Source organism: Thamnophis elegans, chromosome 10 (genome assembly GCF_009769535.1).
Source record: "Thamnophis elegans isolate rThaEle1 chromosome 10, rThaEle1.pri, whole genome shotgun sequence".
Classification (NCBI taxonomy): domain Eukaryota; kingdom Metazoa; phylum Chordata; class Lepidosauria; order Squamata; family Colubridae; genus Thamnophis; species Thamnophis elegans.
The window spans coordinates 69,232,614-69,255,047 of record NC_045550.1 but is presented as its reverse complement, the minus strand read 5'-3'; the positions used below and the strand labels follow the sequence as shown (position 1 = coordinate 69,255,047).

The 22,434-nt window shown below is 48.8% G+C and overlaps 1 protein-coding gene across 1 annotated transcript; it reads left to right on the top strand.

The window, feature by feature from the left end:
* Nucleotides 1-4,434: 4,434 nt before the first annotated feature.
* Nucleotides 4,435-21,651, top strand: PCYT1A (phosphate cytidylyltransferase 1, choline, alpha). The gene is made up of 8 exons (XM_032225734.1): nt 4,435-5,039; nt 7,649-7,748; nt 12,640-12,756; nt 12,964-13,115; nt 15,208-15,286; nt 16,750-16,892; nt 18,619-18,807; nt 20,095-21,651. Exons 1-8 carry the CDS (start codon nt 4,923-4,925, stop codon nt 20,299-20,301), a joined length of 1,104 nt encoding a protein of 367 aa, XP_032081625.1. The 5' UTR covers nt 4,435-4,922; the 3' UTR covers nt 20,302-21,651.
* The last annotated feature ends 783 nt before the right edge of the window (nt 21,652-22,434 follow it).

Genomic DNA, 22,434 nt, shown 5'->3' with positions numbered 1-22,434 from the left:
CACTTTTTTCAGTGCCGTTCTGACTTTGAATGGCCACTAAATGAACTTTGTAAGTCGAGGACTTCAAGCGTACAGCGTTCGTAGAATCCTAGGATTGGAAGGGACCTGGGAGGTTGTCTAGTCTAACCCCCCTTGCTCAAGGCAGCAACCGTACACCATCCCAATCAATGGTTTGACTGTTTTTGAAAATGGAGCACCTACAACTTCTGGTGGCAAGCAGTTCCACGATGGGAAAATCTCTCCTTAGTTATAAGTTGGATGTCTCCTTGTTTAGTTAGAGCCGAGGTGGCACAGTGGTTAGAGTGCAGCACTGCAGGCCACTTCAGCTGACTGCTAGCTGCAGTTCGGCGGTTCAAATCTCACCGGCTCAGGGTTGACTCAGCCTTCCATCCTTCCGAGGTGGGTGAAATGAGGACCCGGATTATTGTTGGGGGCAATATGCTGACTCTGTAAACCGCTTAGAGAGGGCTGAAAGCCCTATGAAGCGGTATATAAGTCTAACTGCTATAGTTCCCACCCATTGCTTCTCATCCTGCCCTCTGGCGCCCTAGAGAATCCGTCCATCTCCTCTTCTTCTTGGACCTTGTCTTAGAGCTGGCATGTCCAACCTCGGCGCCTTCAAGACCTGTGGACTTCAACTCCCAGAATTCCCCAGCCAGCAGGGAGGAATTCTGGGGGTTGAACTCCACAGGTCTCGAAACCGCCAAGGTTGTGTCCTCCTCTCGGTAGAGTTGTGCCATCACGAAGGAGTTTTCACATCTGAACCTTCTCACGGTGCTTTCCTTAAATTCCACCGTCAACAGGTCATACAATCCAAGGACTTAAGCATGCGTGTTACAAAGGGCGTGTATCGTTTTTGTTTTTTTTAAAGCTTTTACAAAGTTGGCACCTGTTCATAGTCCACAAACAGAGCGTGTGATTCATCGGAAAGCTCTGAAGCTTCATTTTCTGGGCTGGAACGGAAAGTCCTCAGATCTGTGACAATTCGCCATGGCCAACTCATCGTAGTTCAGAGTTATATGTCTGTGGAGTTTCTCCGTCATCCAGGTCATGGTTGTCCCAAAGTGCTTTCCCCCCCCCCCCCAAGAGGCAAGTGGGCTTTCTTGTTTTGTTTTTTTTCTTTTGAAGAGGTTTCACTTCTCCTCCAAGAAGCTTCTTCAGCTCGGATTGGATGGTGGGGAAGGGAAGGGTTGATACTCCTTGCAGACAGAGCTGGTCATTTGCCCTCCTTTGAGAAGGTCCTTGTGGCCACCTGGAGGTTCATCTGTGTCCTCAGGATTACCTGAAAGGGAGGGAGGGAAGGAAGGAAGGAGAGAAGGAAAAAAGGAAGGAAGGAGATGGGAAGGAGAAGAAGGGAAGGAGAGAGGAAGGGGGAGGAAGGAAGCAGATGGGAAGGAGAGAGGGAAGGAAGGAAAAAAGGAAGGAAGGAGATGGGAAGGAGAAGAAGGGAAGGGGGAGGAAGGAAGCAGATGGGAAGGAGGAGAGGGAAGGAAGGAAAAATAGAGAGGAAGGAAGGAGATGGGAAGGAGAGATGAAGGGGGGAGGAAAGAAGCAGATGGGAAGGAGAGACGGAAGGAAGGAAAAAAAGGTGGGGAAGGGAAGGGTTGATACTCCTTGCAGACAGCTGGTCATTTGAATCCTTTGAGAGGGTCGTTGAGGGCCGCTGTTCTGACGAGGCTTCCCAAGAGCCTCAAGCAACTCCTGATCCTGTCAAAAACCCTTTTATTAATTGACTGTGAATTCTGCTCCTTCACATCCAGCAAAGCCTTTCAAGGGAGGATTTACAGTCACAGACCTTATCTGGCTGGACAGCTGCCAGGCCGATCTCTGCAGAACCTGGCAAGGAGCCTCAGAGAGTCAGGAACCAATTAAGCAAACTCCTGGTCCCGATATAAACCCCTTTTCTTAATTGACTGTGAATTCTGCTCCTTCACATCCAGCAAAGTCTTTCCAGGGAGGATTTACAGTCACAGACCTTATCTGGCTTGGAGAGCTGCCAGGCTGAGATCTACAGAACTTGGTAAGGAGCCTCAGAGAGTCACGAACCAATTAAGCGAATTAATTGTCTCCTGCAAACTCCACTCCCCTTTCACTCCTCTTTGATTTCCTCTGGGAGGGGCCATTCACCGTCCACCTGTGGCCTTACTCCCAACTCAACCCCTGTTCTTTAGCTCTTCCCGTCGTCTGGCAACTCTGCGCATGAGCACACTGGGAACAGGCTCCAGCTGTTCTTCTGCCTCAATGATGTCTGACTCTGAAGGCAGCTGATAACTGGCATACGACTCTGGCCCCCTCTCTCCGACACAGAGCCCTCATCAGGGCCTTCCCCAGACTCCAGGACTGGCCCAGGTTCCTCCCCAACCTCCTCACTCTCTGACTCTGCTGCCAGCTCCACTGGCCACTGGTGGGCCACAACAGCCAACTTGGAAGTTTCTCTGTGTCCTCAAGAGTCACCTGCGCGGTGCAAATGAGTGTGGAGCCTTCTTGGAACCGTGAAAGGACTGTCTCATGGACAGGAGAGACATGATGTTGATGAGGTTCCATACCCCTTTGCTCTAAGGTGACTCTCAGGACACAGATAAAACCTCCAAGTGGCCTCAGCCACCTTCTAAAAGGAATGCAAATGACCAGCTTTCTCTGCAAGGAGCATCAATCTTTCCATTTCCACACCATCCTCCAAGGGGTTCCACCACAAAACCGCGTTCGACTAAAGTGCGCTCGACGAAACCGCGTAGCTGACGTCATCACAGCGCGACGAAAAAACCACGCTGTAAACGCTAAAGCTAAAAATAACACCTAAACCTAACCCCCTAAACCTAATCCTAAACCTAACCCTAAACCTAACCCTTAACCTAACGCTAAACCTAATCCTAACCCTTAACCTAACCCTAAACCTAACCCTAACCCTTAACCTAACCCTTAACCTAACCCTAACCCTAACCCTTAACCTAACTCTAAACCTAACCCTAAACCTAACCCTTAACCTAACCCTAACCCTAACCCTTAACTAACTCTAAACCTAACCCTTAACCTAACCCTAACCCTTAACCTAACTCTAAACCTAACCCTAAACCTAACCCTTAACCTAACCCTAAACCTAATCCTTAACCTAACCCTAACCCTTAACCTAACCCTAAACCTAACCCTAACCCTAACCCTTAACCTAACTCTAAACCTAACCCTTAACCTAACCCTAAACCTAACCCTTAACCTAACCCTAAACCTAATCCTTAACCTAACCCTAACCCTTAACCTAAACCTAACCCTAACCCTTAACCTAACTCTAAACCTAACCCTTAATCTAACCCTAAACCTAACCCTTAACCTAACCCTAACCCTAAACCTAACCCTAACCCTAAACCTAACCCTTAACCTAACCCTAACCTAACCCTAAACCTAATCCTTAACCTAACCCTAACCCTTAACCTAACCCTAAACCTAACCCTAACCCTTAACCTAACTCTAAACCTAACCCTTAACCTAAACCTAACCCTTAACCTAACCCTAAACCTAACCCTTACCTTAACTTGAATCGGCTTGCTTTCAAAGCGCTATTTAAAGCGCCCTTTTTTCTCCGCGGTCGCTGTTGTCGCCCTGCTGATGACGTCAGCGACGCGGTTTAATCGGGCGCGCTTTAGTGGAGCGCGGTTTTGTCGTGCCACGCCTCCAAGGAGCTGAAGAAGCTCCTTGGAGGAGAAGCGAAACTTTTCTTCAAAGGGGGAAAAAAACAAGAAAGTCCAGTTGCCTTCTGAAAAAAGCACCTTTGGGGGCGACAGGAGGTACCCTAAAATCAAAGAAATGGTGGCATGCACCAATCCTTACCGAAAGTATGAAAAAGGGAGGGACAGAACGAATTGCGAAGGGCAAAAATTAAGATCAGTTTGATTTGTCTCGAATAATGACGTAGAGTTTTTCAATTGTTCCTCAGTGAGTTGGCCGTGGGGAGTTTCCCCGTTCCCCTCCTATCTACAGGATATCCATGTTTGGGATTTCCCTGCCCTGGTCTGGGAACAATTTACGGACAGACATTATGTAGAACAAGCGTTTCCTTCCCTCCCAGCTGACAAATCAAATGACATATAAGTTTTCCCACCAAGGTTACTGTTGTGTTTAGACAGGCAGTCCTCAACCTACTACGACCAGAATTGAAAACCAGAATTTCTGTCGCTAGGCGAAGCATTTGTTAAATGAGTTTTACCCCGTTTTACGACCTTTCCTGCCCTGGTTTTTAAGCGAATTGCAGCAGTTTAATAAGCAACATGGTTGTTAAGTGAATCCAGATTCTTCCTTGACTGTGCTTGTCAGAAGGTCGCAAAAGGGGATTACTTGACACACACACACACACTCAGGGCACCACACCCGTCATAAGTACAGGTCATGAATCCAAACTCGATCCTGTGACTGTATGGATGCTGCAACGGTCATTAGTGGGGGGGGGGGGAATGATTATAAGTCGCCTTCTTCACGTCCGTTGTATCTTCAGACGGTTACTAAACGAATGGTTGTAATTCGAGGACTACCTGTAAACTTTTGCCCAAGCTTTTACAGTGCTAAAATAAGCAGAGGAGTCCTACTTGCAGCGTTGGCATGATTGCTGGGTTAGGAGAAGAAGAGAAAAAAATTCAATATTTATTGTCCAGTATCGCCTGGGCAGCTGATTTTCCTGCCACTCGAGCAGAGACAATCAGTGTGTCAGATAACCACACAAATTCCCTCCCTCCCTTCTTGCCCCCCACGTCTCCCGGCCGACGTGCCAGGAGGCCCGTTGCCAGCGTGCTCCGCTGGCGTTGAGCCAGGCAGCCGGCCAGCTGGGCACTGCCCCCTTTCTCCTTCCGCCGCTCTCTGAACTAGAGGGAGGTCTTCATTCTCCTCCTTGGATCCTCCAGGTGTTTCCAGCCGATCTTCCAGAGGCGATTTACAGGATGGATCCCCAGATCTCGGCCAGGCTGAACTCCAGGAAGAGGAGGAAAGAAGGAGGGGGTCCCAATGGGGCCGCGGAGTCGGACGGCATCCCCTTAAAACTGCCCCGCAACTGTTTTGTAAGTTGGGAAAGGCCTGAGCGAGGGGGGGGGGGGCAGGCAAGGAGCAGCGGGGTGGACTTCAACTCCCAGAATGCTCAGAAAGTGGGTGGGTTTCAGCACCCAGAATTCTAGGCTGGGCTGGGGAATTCTGGGAGTCGAAGTCCACCCACTTTGAAGTGTCTGAGATTGACAAACGCTGTTCTAGGGTGACTCAGTCCCTCTGGCTCTGCTGGGAAGAATCACATTTGTTAATTGCAGTTGTTCTCGTCTGTTTCTACCCCAAATTCAGATCTTGCAGGCACCTTCCTTTATTATTTAATTTAATTTTTTATGTAATTTTCATTGTAATCTATTGTTTTTATTTTACTTATTTTTCATTTTGCTTAATTTTACTTTACTTATTTTTTATTTAATTTTTTGTTTTGCTTAATTTTACTTTATTTTACTTTTTTATTTAATTTTCACTTTAATCTATGGTTTTTATTTTACTTATTTTTTATTTTGCTTTATTTTATTTTATTTTACTTTTTATTTAATTTTCATTTTAATTTATTGTTTTTATTTTACTTATTTTTTATTTTACTTATTTTTTATTTTACTTAATTTTTATTTTATTTTACTTTTTATTTAATTTCCATTTTAATTTATTGTTTTTAGTTTACTTATTTTTTATTTTGCTTAATTTTTGTTTGTTTAATTTTGATTTTAATTTATTCTTTTTATTTTATTTATTTTTTACTATGCTTAATTTTTATTTTATTTGTATTACATTTTAATTTTTATTATATTTATTGACTTATTTTGTTTTATTTTTATGTATTTCAATTTTATTTTTATTAACATTTATTTATTTTTATTTTATTTTTGTTTCCTATTCTTTTATTTATTTTTATTTCCTGTTCTTTTATTTATTTTTATTTTCTGTTCTTTTATTTATTTTTATTTCACTTTATTATTTTTAAATTTCATTTCACTCCAATTTTTTTATTTTGACTTCCCACTGCTTTTTAATTCTTATTTTATTGTAATTTTTATTTTGATTTGATTGTTTTAATTATTTATTATATTTATTTATTTTATTATTATTTTTTAAATTTATATTTCCTACCTATTTCATTTCAAAACGACTTTGGTCGGCTTTAATCACATATTAACACATATCCCTCCCAGCTGCCTCTTTCTCCCACCAGCCCCTTACCCTATCTGAGGGGAGGAACACCTGCTCTGCAACCACAGTTTTTAAACCTTGCAGTCAGAAGTATTTTTAACATCTTGAACTCATCCCGAAAGGTCGCGGCCACATCTTGTGCCATGCATGAGAATTTCAGCATCGCAGCAAAGATCACTGCCAGTTCAGCTTCAGCAAAATTTTTACATATCTATCTATCTATCTATCTATCTATCTATCTATCTATCTATCTATCTATCTATCTATCTATCTATCTATCTATATTTCTATATCTATATATCTATATATCTATATCTATCTATCTATCTATCTATCTATCTATCTATCTATCTATCTATCTATCTATATCTATATATATCTATCTATCTATCTATCTATCTATCTATCTATCTATCTATCTATCTATATATATATATATATATATATATATGTTGCGTTGTGCTGATAAATAAATAAAGGGAGACTAGTGTAGATCTATTTCAAGCTATTTAGCTCTCATCAGCTAGCCCAGTGTTTCTCAACCTTGGCAACTTGAAGATATGCGTACTTCAACTCCCAGAACTAGCCATACCCTTACTGGGATTAGAACCTGTGCTGTATTACATTTCAAGCAGTTGTGTTAACCACTAAGTCACAAGGTTCTCCTCCTTTAGTTCTATACTAGTCTCCCTTTATTTATTTATCAGCACAAATGCAGCACAAATGTAACAAAGGCAACAGTAAAATATTGGGTTTCTGTCGCGATGGTCTCTTGTGATGAGCCGATAGACAGAGAATGGAAGCAGTCTGCTTCCTCCCATATTTGGGCATACCAGGGGTTGTGACACTAAATACATGTGTGTGTGTGTGTGTGTGTGTGTGTGTGTGTGTGTGTAGATAGATAGATAGATAGATAGATAGATAGATAGATAGATATAGATATAGATATATAGAATTGTTTTAAAGTGGAGATGATATAATAATGCAAAGTTTCTAAAGTTTGCCAAGTTTAAGACGTGTGGACTTCAACTCCCAGAATTCCCCCAGCCAGCATAGCTTACTCTCTTGTCATCCCTTCCTCTGCGATCTCTCCAGAGAAAGATAAGAGAAAAAGAAACAGGCCAGCTGTAGATTCCTGCTGGTCCTAACCGGTACGGGCGTACCGGGAGTGGCCTGGGGGCAGCTGAGAGCATACCGGTACAGACAGAGAGCGATCAGGGTACTGGTAGCGACGGTAAGAGCATCTCACCACTGAAAGAGGCGTGGCTGACTGGGGAATTCTGGGAGTTGAAGTCCACGCGTCTTAAAAGTTGCAGAGCTTGGAAAACACAGGATGAATTCCACACTAAAATATGCTACAATCCTTCCATAATCCCTGCACCGAATCCCCTTTTCCTAACCTTTCTGAATGACGAATAAAGACATATTTTTTTTCTTGGCTTTGATTCTTTAAATCCAGGGCCTACGAGAGCCAGCGCCGTTTTCCGATGAGCTGGAGGTGGATTACAGCAAGGCCTACACCCGGGTCACATTTGAGGAGGCCACGAGGGGGACGCCCTGTAAGTGCTTATCCCTACGACGAAAACCAAGAGCCAGCAGTTTCTTTACGGGACTTGTTGTAGTCCTCGACTTACAACGCGACCATTCAAAGTTGCAAGAAGTGACTTACGACCGTTTCTCGCACTGGCCATTGCAGCATCCCCATGCTCATGCGTTCGAATGCTTGGCAAAGGATTCACATTTATGACGGTTGCGTTTCCTTTGGCCCGATTTTACGACTTTCCTTGCCGCCGTTGTTAAGCGAAATCACAGCAGTTCAGTTAGTCACGCGGTCGTTAAGTGGATCCGGCTTCCCCCTTTGCTGGTCGGAAGGTCGCAAAAGGGGATCATGTGACCCCCCGGGGACACTGCGGCCGTCGTAAATATGAATCCGTTGCCAAGCGTCTGAATTTTTGACCCCGAGGATACCCCAATGGTCACCAGCGTGAAACACTGTCACAAGTCACATTTTTCAGTGCCGTTGTCACTTTGAGTGGTCGCTAAATGAAAGATTATGTCAAGGACGATGTGTACTTCCAGTTTTCGGCAAAACCAGTCCCGCAGGGGAACATTGCTTCAGTTAACGACCGTGGCAATAACCATCTCCATGAAGATGCTATAATCAGGATGGTTACATTGACATTTTGCAACCGTCCTGATTTAATGACGCTAATGGGCAGGGTCCCTTATGGTCAGAAGTCGAGGCCAGCAGAATACCTGGGATTTTTTTAAAAAATGGAAAAATTGGGAAATAAACAGGTTTTTTTCCGCTTTTTTTCCCAATGGCTTTGGGGAAAAACTTCTCCACCCCCCCAATTTTCCCAGTGGTTGTTTTTTCCCAGGCCATCCCGTCTCAAGTTCTGACTTATAAAAACTTTTGGAAACTGAGAAGGCGGTTCTAGAGATTGAACTGCTTCAGTTTTGGCAGCTGTTAGAAGAGCTTTTCTGACAGCTGAGATTTAAGAGAGGGAGGAAAGTTAACTCCAGCCCAGCCTGGAAATGTCAGGATCGCGACCAGGTTAAAAGGACGTTTGCTGCCCAACCTCCCAAGGTTTTTCTAGCACTGATGATGTTACCTACTTGGGTCATGAAACGTCTGCAAGAAAACCACCAAGGTCAGAGAGCACCAAGGACCCCACAGTTCTCCCCCTCCTCCTCCTTTGTAAACCCCACTCACTTTCAGCACTGATATTGCTACCTAGTTGGGTCGTGAAATGTCTGCAAAACCCCCCACAAACCTCAGAGAGCCCCAAGGATTCCCCAGTTGCAATCTTACTCCACTCCACACACCCACTCCCTTTTAGCACTAATGATGTTGCCTAGTTGGGTCATGAAATATCTGTAAAAAAAACAATGAAGCTCTTAGAGGGTTCCAGGGACTTTACAGTCCTCCTCCTCTCCTTCTCCATACACTCCTCTCCCTTCTAGCACTGATGATATTACCTGCCTGGGTAATAAAACGTCCTTAAGAAAACCACCAAGTTCAAAGAGCACCACGGACCCTACAGTCTTCCTCCTCCTTCTCCTCCTCCTCCTCCTCTTCTTTTCCTTCTCCTTCTCATCTTCCTCCTCCTCTTCCCCCCTTCCACTCCTCCTCCTCCTCTTCTTCTTTCCTTCTACTTCTCTTCCTCCTCCTCCTCTTCTTCTTCTTCTTTCCTTCTACTTCTCATCCTCCTCCTGCCGTTCCACTCCTCCTCCTCCTCCTCTTCTTCTTCTTTTCCTTCTCTTTCTCATCTTACTCCTCCTCCTCCCCTTCCACTCCTCTTCTTCTTTTTCTTTTCCTTCTTCTCATCTTCCTCCTCCTATTCTTCTTCTTCTTTTCCTTCTCTTTCTCATCTTCCTCCTCCTCCCCTTCCACTCCTCCTCTTCTTTTTCTTTTCCTTCTTCTCATTCTCTTCTTCTTCTTTTTCTTCCCTTCTACTTCTCATCCTCCTCCTCCACTTCCATTCCTCCTCCTCTTCTTTTCCTTCTTCTCATCTTCCTCCTCCTCCTCCTCTTCTTCTTCTTCTTCTTCTTTTCCTTCTCCTCATCTTCCTCCTCCTCCTCCTCCTCCTCTTCTTCTTCTTCTTCTTTTCCTTTTCCTTCTCATCTTCCTCCTCCTCCTCTTCACAATCCCCACTCCCTTCTAGCACTGATGATGTTACCCAGTTGGGTCATGAAACGCCTGCAAAGAAACCACCCAGCTTGGAGAGCACCCAGGACCCCACAGCTCAACCCTGAGCTCCGACGATTGTCTTCCCCTTTTGTGTCCCTGTTACACCTCGTGTGCTCTGTACGTCTGTTGCCATTCAGAATCTACTGGGGGGGGGGGGTGTTTCATGGCCCCAAAGCTGGCAGTGACGGCATCCAAGCAGCATCCTGCCCTGGCATCTGTCACCTCACACTTCCAGGCTGGCTCTCAGTTCCACTCCTGGCACAAATATTTCTCCCTGAGCTTTGCACAGCTGCAGGGGGTGGGAATTTCGAAGAGCGCGTTGGCTGTTGCAAAACTCTCCCGGATCCTTCCTGCCACTTCTACGCTTAGGAAGTAGGGATCACGGGACAGAAAGGCTGAAGGCGCCCTCGTCTCAACAACAGTTCGTTTAGCGACGGTCCAAAGTTACAGCAGCACTCAGACAGGTGACTTAGGACTGTTGCTCACACTTACGACCCAGAGGTGGTATTTAGCCAGTTCTGACTGGTTCTAGCAAAAGGGTAGCGGAAATTTTGAGAGCTTCGGAGAACCGGCAAATACCGCCTCTGGCTGGCCCCGCCCCCGTCCATTCTCCGCCTCCCGAGTCCCAGCTGATTGGGAGGGGACTTTGCAGTATCCTTCCCCTGCCACGCCCACCAAACCACACCACGCCCACCAAGCCAGGTTCTTGGAATCCTACCCCTGTTACGACTGTTGCAGCATCTCCAGGATCAGAGGGGGATCAAAATTCAGCCGTGAGTGGTGTACATGGCTTTCCTCGTCAGAAGGTCGGCAAAAAGGATCACACAGCAACGGTCATAAGTATGAAATGGGGGCCAAGAGTTTCGATCACGTGACCACGGGGGTGCTACAATGGCAAAGTGTGAAAAACTCTCATGTCCCTTTTTTTTCAATGCCTAACTTCAAATGGTCTTTAAATAAGCTGTTGTAAGTGGAGGACTATCTGTAAGTGGAGGACTATCCTCACTGTCAGGAAACTCCTCCTTAATTCCAGGTTGCTTCTCTCCATGATTAGTTTCCACCCATTGCTTCTTGTTCTGCCCTCAGGTGCCTTGGAGAATAGCTTGACTCCCTCTTCTTTGGGGCAACCCCTGAGATATTGGAAGACGGCTATCATGTCTCCCTTGGTCCTTCTCTTCATTAATCTAGACAATGCTCTGTTCCTGCAGCTGTTAACAAAATCACAGAGTTGGAAGGGACCTTGGAGGTCTTCTAGTCCAACCTCATGCTCAAGCAGGAGACCCTAGGCCATTCCAGACAAATGGCTTTCCAACCTCTTCTTAAAGACTTCCAATGTTGGGGCATTCATAACTTCTGGAGGCAACTTCTGTTCCACTGGTTAATTGTTCTCACTGTCAGGAAATTCCTCCTCAGTTCTAAGTTGCTTCTCTCCTTGATTAGTTTCCACCCATTGCTTCCTGTTCTGCCCTCAGGTTCCTTGGAGAATAGCTTGACTCCCTCTTATTTGTGGCAACCCCTGAGATATTGGAAGACTGCTATCATGTCTCCCCTGGTCCTTCTTTTCATTCAACTAGACATACAATACAATACAATAGCAGAGTTGGAAGGGACCTTGGAGGTCTTCTAGTCCAACCCCCTGCTTAGGCAGGAAACCTTATACAATTCCAGACAAATGGCTATCCTATCCAACATCTTCTTAAAGACTTCCAGTGTTGGGGCATTCACAACCTCTGGAGGCAACTTCTGTTCCACTGATTAATTGTTCTCACTGTCAGGAAATTCCTCCTCAGTTCTAAGTTGCTTCTCTCCTTGCTTAGTTTCCACCCATTGCTTCTTGTTCTGCCCTCAGGTGCCTTGGAGAATAGTTTGACTCCCTCTTCTTTGTGGCAACCCCTGAGATATTGGAAGATGCTATCATGTCTCCCCTGGTCCTTCTTTTCATTAAACTAGACATACCCAGTTCCTGCAACTAAATAAATATTTATTTATTTCGAATAGAATAACAGTTGGAAGGGACCTTGGAGGTCTTCTAGTCCAACCCCCTGCCTAGGCAGGAAACCCTATACCGTTTCAGGCAAATGGCTATCCAACATCTTCTTAAAGACTTCCAGCGTTGGGGCATTCACAACTTCTGGAGGCAACTTCTGTTCCACTGATTAATTGTTCTCACTGTCAGGAAGTTTCTCCTCAGTTCTAAGTTGCTTCTCTCCTTGGTTAGTTTCCACCCATTGCTTCTTGTTCTGCCCTCAGGTGCCTTGGAGAATAGCTTGACTCCCTCTTCTTTGTGGCAACCCCTGAGATATTGGAAGGCTGCTATCATGTCTCCCCTGGTCCTTCTTTTCATTCAACTAGACAAACCCAGTTCCTGCAACTAAATAAATATTTATTTATTTCGAATAGAATAACAGTTGGAAGGGACCTTGGAGGTCTTCTAGTCCAACCCCCTGCCTAGGCAGGAAACCCTACACCATTTCAGGCAAATGGCTATCCAACATCTTCTTAAAGACTTCCAGTGTTGGGGCATTCACAACTTCTGGAGGCAACTTCTGTTCCATTGATTAATTGTTCTCACTGTCAGGAAGTTTCTCCTCAGTTCTAAGTTGCTTCTCTCCTTGGTTAGTTTCCACCCATTGCTTCTTGTCCTGCCCTCAGGTGCCTTGGAGAATAGTTTGACTCCCTTTGGGGCAGCCCCTGAGATATTGGAAGACTGCCATGACCTTCCCTCTGTCATGTCTCCCTTCTTTCTCTCGTTCTAGTGGACAGGCCCGTCAGAGTTTATGCCGATGGGATTTTTGACCTCTTCCACTCCGGACACGCCCGGGCTCTCATGCAAGCCAAGAACCTCTTCCCCAACACCTACCTCATTGTGGGAGGTAAGGGAGGAAACCTTGAGTTTGGGCCCTTGGGAAGGAGCCCAGATGAGGAGCATCTCCTCTCTGGCTGAGAAGGTCTTCCCGGTGGCCCTTTGGAAGGAGACCCTGGGCGAGGAGGCCTAAGGCGGGCAGGTGGGTGGGTGGGAGAACCTTGGAAGGACTGGAGGGGGGGAGAGAGCGGCTTCAAGAAAGGGACGAATCTTGCAGTCTGCAGCGACGAGCTGACGCACAACCTCAAGGGCTTCACCGTCATGAACGACGCCGAGCGCTACGACGCCGTGCAGCACTGCCGTTACGTGGACGAGGTGGTGAGGAACGCACCCTGGACCCTCAGCCCGGAGTTCTTGGTGGAGCACAGGGTAAGGGGAGCGGGGGAGAACGCCGTGCGTTATAAGGGGTCGGCCGGGGCCTCGGCGGGAATCGACCTGGGAGCCGTGATGAACCAGGGTCTTGAGGCCGTTAAGGACTGGATGAGAGCTAACAAACTGGTACTCAACCCAGACAAGACCGAATGGCTGTTGTGTTTCCCTCCCAATAATTTGGCCAGTGTTCCATCGCTCAGGCTGGGGGGTCAAATTCTACACCCCTCAGATAGGGTTCGCAACTTGGGAGTCCTCCTGGACCCACAGCTGACTTTTGACCACCATCTGTCGGCTGTGACCAGGGGGGCATTTGCCCAGGTTTGCCTGGTACGCCAGTTGCGACCCTACCTGAACCGGGAGGCCCTCACAACAGTCACTCGGGCCCTTGTGACCTCTAGGCTGGAATACTGCAATGTGCTCTACATGGGGCTGCCCTTGAAGAGCATCCGGCGACTTCAGCTAGTCCAAAACGCAGCCGCGCGAGTGATAGTGGGCGCACCGCGGTACGCCCACATAACACCCATCCTCCGCGAGCTGCACTGGCTGCCTGTTGATCTCCGGGTGCGCTTCAAGGTGCTACTTACCATCCATAAAGCCCTCCATGGTAGTGGATCTGAGTACTTGAGAGACCGCCTTCTGCCGATTACCTCCCTTCGTCCCATCAGATCGCACAGAGTGGGCCTCCTCCGAATTCCATCCGCCAGTCAGTGCCAACTGGCGACTACGCGGAGGAGAGCCTTCTCAGTAGCAGCTCCGACCCTTTGGAACGATCTCCCCGTAGAGATTCGCACCCTCACCACAGTCCAGAGCTTCCGCACAGCCCTTAAGATCTGGCTATCCCGTCAGGCCTGGGGATAAGATCTTCATACACCCCACCCGAATGTTGAATGAATGTTGTGTTTTATTGCTATTATTATTTGTACTCACATATTATTTTACGTTTTGTCTTGCACCCCCTTCCCATGAGTTGTAAGCTGCCCTGAGTCCCCTCAGGGAAAAGGGCGGCCTATAAGTGACAATAAAAATAAAAAAAATACTTTCCACCTGGCCCAGGTGCGGGTGGGGGGTTGAGGCAATGATCAAGAGTTAAGAACTTTAGTAGTTTCTTCCCTCCCCTCCTTCCTCCTTTCTTTCTCAATTTGTTTTCCTCCCTTCCCCTTCTTTCCTTCTCAATTTCTTTTCCTTCCTTCCTTCTCAATTTCCCTTCCTTCTCAATTTTCCTTTTCTTCCTTCCTTCTCAATTTTCCTTCCTTCCTTCCTTCTCAACTTCCCTTCCTTCTCAATTTTCCTTCCTTCCTTCCTCCCTTCCCCTTCTTTCCTTCTGAATTTCTTTTTCTTCCTTCCTTTCATCTTAATTTCCCTTTGTTCCTTCTGAATTTCTTTTCTTCCTTCCTTCTTAATTTTCCTTCCTTCCTTCCCTCCTTCCTTCTTTCCTTCTTCCCTCCCTCCCCCTTCTTTCCTTCTCAATTTCTTTTTCTTCCTTCCTTCCTTCTCAATTTCCCTTCCTTCTCAATTTTCCTTCCTTCTTTCTCAATTTTCCTTCCTTCCCTCTTCCCTCCCCCTTCTTTCCTTCCCATTTTCTTTTCCTTCCTTCCTTCCTTCCTTCCTTCTCAATCTCCCTTCCTTCCCCGCTCCCCCTTCTTTCCTTCTCAATTTTTTGTCTTCCTTCCTTCCTTCTCAATTTTCCTTTGTTCCTTCCTTCTCAATTTCCTTTTCTTTCTTCCTTCCTTCTTAATTTTCCTTCCTCCCTCCCTCCCCCTTCTTTCCTTCCGAATTTCTTTTTCTTCCTTCCTTCCTTCTCAATTTCCCTTTGTTCCTTCTCAATTTCTTTTCTTCCTTCCTTCCTTCCTTCTTAATTTTCCTTCCTTCCCTCCTTCCTTCTTTCCTTCTTCCCTCCCTCCCCCTTCTTTCCTTCTCAATTTCTTTTTCTTCCTTCCTTCCTTCTCAATTTCCCTTCCTTCTCAATTTTCCTTCCTTCCTCTTCCCTTCCTTCTGCAGTTCTTCTAGGATAGCACTGCTGTTAAGTGTGGCCCTTCGGCCTAAGCCACACTCTCTCTGCCCTCCCTGAAAAAACCTTTCCTTTCTGCAGATCGACTTTGTCGCCCACGATGACATCCCCTACTCCTCGGCCGGCAGTGATGACGTCTACAAGCACATCAAAGAAGCAGGTGGGTTGCTCCCCTGTAGAAACTCCTCCGGACTCCTCCCTACTCAGCAGCTCCGCCCTGAGGGAGTCCTTGGTGCTCCCTGAGCTTGGCGGTTTCCTTGCAGGCGTTTCACGACCCAGCTAAGTAACGTCATCAGTGTTGGCAGAGAAATGGGTTTGCACAGAGGAGAACGAGGGTGAGAGAGGAGAGGAGGAGAAAGACAGGAGAAGGAAGGGAGAGGAGGAGGACTGGGGAGTCCTTGGTGCTCCCCGAGCTTGGTGGTTTTCTTGCAGGCGTTTCACGACCCAGCTAAGTAACATCATCAGTGTTGGAAGAGAAATGGGTTTGCATAGAGGAGAACAAGGGGGAGAGGGAAGAGGAGGAAGGGGGAGGAGGAGGACTGTGGGGTCCCTGGTGCTCTCTGAGTAGGTAGTGTCATCAGGGCTAGGAGGGTGGGGGGTTTGTGGAGAGGAGGCAGAGGAGGAGGAAGAAGGAGAAAAAGACGACAGTTGTGGGGTCCTTGGTGCTCTCTGAGCTCAGTTGTTTTCTTGCAGACGTTTCATGACCCAACTAGGTAACATTATCATGGTAGAAGGGAGGAGGAGGAGGGAGGAGGAGGAGGGGGATGGAGGATGGAACAGAGGCAGGAGGAAGAAGGGAGAGGAGGAAGAAGAAGAGGAGGAGGGGGAGGAGAACTGTGGGGTCCTTGGTGCTCTCTGAGCTTGGCGGTTTCCTTGCAGACGTTTCATGAGCCAAATAGATAACGGAGTCAGTGCTAGAAGGGAGATGGGTTCAGGAGGAGGAAGAGGAAGAAGAATAGGAGGAGGAAGAGGACTGTGGGGTCCTTGGTGCTCTCTGAGCTTGGGGGTTTCATGACCCAACTAGGGAACATCATCAGTGATACAAGGAAGTGGGGTGAGAGGAGGAGGAGGAGGGGGACTGTGGGGTCCTTGGTGCTCTCTGAGCTGGGTAGGCAGATGTCTCATGACCCAGCTAGGTAACATCATCAATGCTGGGGGTGGGGTTGTTCTCCCAATGAGGGGGAGAGGGAAGAGGAGGAAGGGGAGGAGGATTGGGGGGTCCTTGGTGCTCTCTGAGCTTGGTGGTTTTCTTGCAGGCATTTCATGACCCAGCTAAGTAACACCATCAGTGTTGGCAGAGAAATGGGTTTGCACAGAGGAGAACGAGGGGGAGAGGAGGAAGGGGGAGGAGGAGGAAGATGAGGAGGACTGTGGGGTCCTTGGTGCTCTCTGAGCTTGGTTTTTGCAGATGTCTCATGACCCAGCTAGGTAACATCATCAGTGCTGGGGTGGGGTGGGGTTGTTCTCTGTTGATATTTGCGTGGCTTTCCCTGCCTGTGTCGGTGGGAACCTGGTTGGGGATTCCTTTCGGCGTTTCCCCACCGTGACATTCCCTGCAAAGCTTCGGCCGTGGGCCTCGCGGGGGGTTTCTGACCGCCTCCTCCCCTCCTTTGGCCGCCCTAGGAATGTTTGCCCCCACGCAGAGGACCGAAGGCATTTCCACCTCGGATATCATCACCCGCATCGTCCGGGACTACGACGTCTACGCCCGGCGGAATCTGCAGCGGGGTTACACGGCCAAGGAGCTCAACGTCAGCTTCATCAACGTGAGTTGGGCGGGCGTTCGGATGGTCATCTCATCCCTCACACCGATGGCCGGAGGGAGGTTCACGAACCCCCCCCCCCTCGGTTTGGGGGGAAAGAGGGAAGAAGGAAACGGAAGGGATTCCGAAGGGATCCTGGAAGTCTTTGAGAGAGAAATGGGGTTTTGTGGCGTTGCGTTGCCTTTTTTGCAAGAGGCAACTGGACTTTCTAGTTTTTTTCTTTCTTTCGAAGACGTCTCGCTTCTAATCCAAGGAGCTTCTTCAACTCTGGTGCCCGGATGGTGGGGAAGGGAAGGGTTGATGTTCCTTGCAGACAGCTGGTGAATTTGCCTCCTTTGAGAAGGTCCTTGTGGCCACCTGGAGGTTCATCTGTGTCCTCTCAGGATTACCTGCAAAGGAGGGAGGGAAGGAAGGAAGGAGAGAAGGAAAAAAAGGAAGGAAGGAGATGGGAAGGAGAAGAAGGGAAGGAGAGAGGAAGGGGGAGGAAGGAAGCAGATGGGAAGGAGAGAGGGAAGGAAGGAAAAAGGAAGGAAGGAGATGGGAAGGAGAGAGGAAGGGGAGGAAGGAAGCAGATGGGAAGGAGAGAGGAAGTGGGAGGATGGAAGCAGATGGGAAGGAGAGAGGGAAGGAAGGAAAAAAGGAAGGAAGGAGATGGGAAGGAGAAGAAGGGAAGGGGGAGGAAGGAAGCAGATGGGAAGGAGAGAGGGAAGGAAGGAAAAAAGGAAGGAAGCAGATGGGAAGGAGAAGAAGGGAAGGGGGAGGAAGGAAGCAGATGGGAAGGAGAGAGGGAAGGAAGGAAAAAAGGAAGGAAGCAGATGGGAAGGAGAAGAAGGGAAGGGGGAGGAAGGAAGCAGATGGGAAGGATAGAGGGAAGGAAGGAAAAAAGGAAGGAAGCAGATGGGAAGGAGAAGAAGGGAAAGGGGAGGAAGGAAGCAGATGGGAAGGAGAAGAAGGGAAGGGGGAGGAAGGAAGCAGATGGGAAGGAGAGAGGGAAGGAAGGAAAAAAGGAAGGAAGGAGATGGGAAGGAAAGGAGAGAGGAAGGAAAGGAGAGAGGAAGGGAAAGGAAGGAAGGAAGGAAGGAAGGAGATGGGAAGGAAAGGAGAGAGGAAGGAAAGGAGAAAGGGAAAGGAAGGAAGGAAGGAAGGAAGGAAGGAAGGAAGGAAGGAAGGAAGGAAGGAAGGAAGGAAGGAAGGAGAGGCAATAAGTGGAAACTCCTCAGAGGGAGTTGAAGCTAGATTTAAGGAGGAATTTCCTGACAGTGAGAAGAATGAACCAGTGGAACTGCTTGCCACCAGAAGTTGTGAGTGCTCCATCACTGGAGGCTTTCAAGAAGAGACTTGCCTGAAATGGTGTAGGGTCTCCTGCCTGAACAGAGGGCTGGACTAGAAGACCTCTGAAGTCCCTTCCAGCCCTAGGATTCTAGGGCTGGTATGGGGCTCTCTTCCCTGCCACCTCCTGCTCCTTCTCCACCCCATATTTTCCCCCAAACCCCAAGTAAAAAGTAGCCATCATTCAAATAAAGACCGTTCCTTCATCCCTTCTAGTCCATATGACTGAGCTCAACCCCCACCCCCGCCCCGCCCCCAGGCCAGGGAGAACGGAGCCCCTTCCTCCTGCCCACCCCAAAAGAAACAGGCGGCTCAGCTGACCCTCCCTCTCTCCCCCACCCACCTCGGTAACCTTGTTGACCCCCCACCCGTTTCCCCCCCTCCCCAACAACTGCTGCAGGAGAAGAAGTACCACTTGCAGGAGAGGGTGGACAAGGTGAAGAAGCGGGTGAAGGACGTGGAGGAGAAATCGAAGGAATTTGTCCAGAAAGTGGAAGAAAAAAGCATCGACCTCATCCAGAAGTGGGAGGAGAAATCGCGGGAATTCATCGGCAACTTCTTGGAGATGTTCGGCCCCGAAGGCGCCTTGGTAATTTCTGTGTCTTTGTGTGTGTCTTTGTGTGTGTGTGTGTGTTTTCAGCCCCCAAAGGCGCCTTGCTTGTGTGTGTGTGTTTGTGTACGTGTGCTCGGCCCGGAAGGCACCTTAGTAATTTCTGTGTCTCGTGTGTCTGTATGTGTGTGTGTGTTTTCGGCCCCAAAGGTGCCTTTTGTGTGTTCGTGTCTGTGTGTGTGCATGTGCGTGCGTGCGTGCGTGTGTGTGTGTGTGCATGTCTGTGTGTGTTCGGCCCGGAAGGCACCTTAGTAATTTCTGTGTCTTGTGTGTCTGTATGTGTGTCTGTGTTTTTCTGTGTCTCGTGTGTCTGTATGTGTGTGTGTGTGTGTGTTTTCGGCCCCAAAGGTGCCGTGTGTGCGTGTGTGTGTGTGTGTGTGCGCGCATGTCTGTGTGTGTTCGGCCCGGAAGGCACCTTAGTAATTTCTGTGTCTCGTGTGTCTGTATGTGTGTATGTGCTTTTATGTGTCTCGTGTGTCTGTATGTCTGTGTGTGCATGTCTGTGTGTGTTCGGCCCGGAAGGCACCTTAGTAATTTCTGTGTCTTGTGTGTCTGTATGTGTGTATGTGCTTTTATGTGTCTCGTGTGTCTTTATGTGTGTGTGTGTGTGTGTGTCTGTGTGTCTGTGTGTCACCTGGTCTAGATGACAAAGCGAGGAGAACCTGTGGCTTAGAGGTTAATCCATCTGCTCCTAATATGTGAGTAGCCCGAGTTTGAATCCCAGAAGGGTATGGTTACCTGACGAGAGCTCAACAGCGTGAAATAGATGTGTACTAAAGTAAAGTTAAAGGTTCCCCTCGCACATCTGTGCTAGCCGTTCCCGACTCTAGGGGGCTGTGCTCATCTCCGTTTCAAAGCCGAAGAGCCAGCGCTGTCCGAAGACGTTTCCGTGGTCATGTGGCCGGCATGACTCAACACCGAAGGCACACGGAATGCTGTTCCCTTCCCACCAAAGGTGGCTCCTATTTTTCCACTTGCATTTTTTAACGTGCTTTCGAACTGCTAGGTTGGCAGAAGCCGGGACAAGTCACGGGAGCTCACTCCGTTCCGCGGCACTGGGGATTCGAACCGCCAAACTGCCGACCTTTCTGATCGACAAGCTCAGCGCCTGAGTCACCGTGTCCCTTAGGCCTGTACTCGTCCCCCTTTCTTTCTTTGTCTGGAAAAGATTAACTTAACACAACGGTCATAACTTGAGGACTACCTGTATCCGTTTGGAAATTGACTTTTTAATTGCTCTCTTTCTTCCTCTTCCTCCTTTTCCAGAAGCATATGCTGAAAGAAGGGAAGGGGCGCATGCTGCAGGCCATCAGCCCCAAGCAAAGTCCCAGCAGTAGCCCCACCCACGACCGCTCGCCCTCGCCCTCCTTCCGCTGGCCTTTCACCGCCCGGACGCCCCCCCTGTCTCCCGCCGGCATCCCCCGGAACAAGTCGACAGCCAGCTACGACATCAGCGAGGATGAAGAGGACTGAGCCTGCCTCAGGAGACGGCGGCAGCAGTGGGGCGTGAGGATTACGGAAGCCACGAGCCACTTAGGGAGACCCCGAGAACTTTGGCCTGGCTCCCGAAATTCCAGAGCTGAGATGGTCGCACCACCAGAGATGTCTTCTCTCCACAACCTCTGCGAGCTGGCACAAGCCGTAGCATTTTCCTTATTTTTATTTCTAGTTTTATTTTTCTCCTCTCCTTCCCCCGGTTATTTCTCGCCCCGAACGGAGGGGAAACCGTGACTTTTCTTTTAAAAACAAGCGTTTTATTTTTGCCGGGAGCCGAAAGCATCCAATTCGGAGACGGTGAGGATTGGGAACCTCTCGTTTCTCGTCCGGCTTCTCATCCTTAACGTCGCCATCTCCGGCGGAAGGCCCTTCAAGTGGGCGAACCGGGGTGCGGGTGGGGTGGGGGGGTGGGAGGAAAAGGAAGAAGCTGCAAAAATGCCACGCCCCACGCCTAGGGGGAGGGAGAGAGGGCACCGTCTCGCAGCCTCCCCGTGTCTCTAGTCCTCAAGAGAGAAAGCGGAGAGGCGATGCGAAGTGAAATGTTGCTTCGGGGTTTCCCCAAGAAACTCACACCTGGGTTTCACGCTCCCCGCTCTTCCTGTGTGCGTGCCCCCCCCCAAAAAAAGTGAAAGCTGCCTTTTTTCGCTTCCTTTTGCAACGTCCCGCAAGGGGGGGTCAGAGCTGCAGGTGCACAGAGACAAACGGGGAGGGGGAGCGGCAAACTTCTGTCCTGACTCGGCTGAGAGTTTCCAGATTGTTGTTGTCGGTCTTTGAGGATGGCGCATCCGTTGCACTTAAAAAGCTGTTAACGGACACGGAAAACGTCCCCGTTTTCGCCTAACAGAACCCGCTGGCTCTTGGTCCCGTCACACTCCCCACCTCCAAGCTATTTTGCAAAGGGCCACCGCCCGTTTCAGTAGCGTTTCGCCTTGGTGTGTCCTGTCCCGTTGCGGGGGGGTGGGGAGCCACCGGTCTCTGCAGGCGGCTGGTCTTCGCGCCCACCTTTTTACCCCGAAAGGCGCTCTCTCTTCTCGCGCGCCCCGCGCTGTCGAGAACCGGCCTGGATTCTGCCCCGCGGCTGAAGGAAGGAAGCCCCGTCAAGCGGTGCCGGAGCCGAGGTGGGTGCACCGTCATCCCCTGGGCCCCCGATTGCAGGATTTGGAGGGGGCGCCTGGCCATCTCCCCACCGCCTCACTCCTCTGGAGAATGCCGGGCAACAGCTGGGTGGCGGCAGCTGCTCGTTTGTCCTGGCACAGCGCCCGTTCGTTAGGAACCCACTTCTCGTTGGCTGTTGTTCTTAACCCTATAATAAATGTTCGGGTTTGACGGAAGGCTTCTGTAGGTTTTTCTGGATCTGGATGGCATTTTTGGGGGGTTGGGACGCGCCTCCGTTCTCTCCCGGCTTCCTTCCTGCGGCTTCGGAGGATTGTTTGAGGGCTGGCGGCTTTGTGAGTCCCTTTCCGACGCAGGATGCACCCACTCGCGCCCCGAGTGCAAGCAGCGGGATCTCATGCCAGCGGCTCAAGCAAAGCAGCTCCATTTCCACCAACACTGGACAGGGCCAGTCACTAGATAGAACAGAAATGAGAGCAAACCTCCGTTCCTAGCACTGATGATGTTACGTAGTTTGGTAATGAAATGTTTGCAAGAAAACAACCAAAATCAGTGAGCACCAAGGGCCCCACAGTCATTCTCCTCCTCCTCCTCTTGCCCTTCCTTCCTTCCCTCCCACTTTCCTCTTCATTCCTTCCTTTCCTTCCTCTTCCTTTCTTCCCTTCCCGCTTTCTTTTTCTTTCCTCTTCATCCCTTCCTTTCCCTCCCCTTCCTTTCTTCCCTTCCTCTTTCCTCTTCATCCCTTCCTCTCCTTCCCCTTCCTTTCTTCCCTTCCCCTTTCCTTTTCTTTCCTCTTCATCTTTTCCTTTCCTTCCCCTTCCTTCCCTTCCCTTCCCGCTTTCCTTTTCTTTCCTCTTCATCCCTTCCTTTCCTTCCCCTTCCTTCCCTTCCCGCTTTCCTTTTCTTTCCTCTTCATCCCTTCCTTTCCTTCCCCTTCCTTCCTTCCTTCCCTTCCCGCTTTCCTTTTCTTTCCTCTTCATCCCTTCCTTTCCCTCC

What these genes read in the sequence shown, in the direction of transcription:
- PCYT1A (XM_032225734.1), top strand. Translation starts at nt 4,923, where the DNA reads ATGGATCCCCAGATCTCGGCCAGGCTGAACTCCAGGAAGAGGAGGAAA. An exon ending in GGCCACGAGGGGGACGCCCT is followed by an intron (nt 7,749 to 12,639) that starts GTAAGTGCTTAT and finishes CTCTCGTTCTAG; the next exon opens with TGGACAGGCCCGTCAGAGTT. An exon ending in CAAGCACATCAAAGAAGCAG is followed by an intron (nt 15,287 to 16,749) that starts GTGGGTTGCTCC and finishes TGGCCGCCCTAG; the next exon opens with GAATGTTTGCCCCCACGCAG.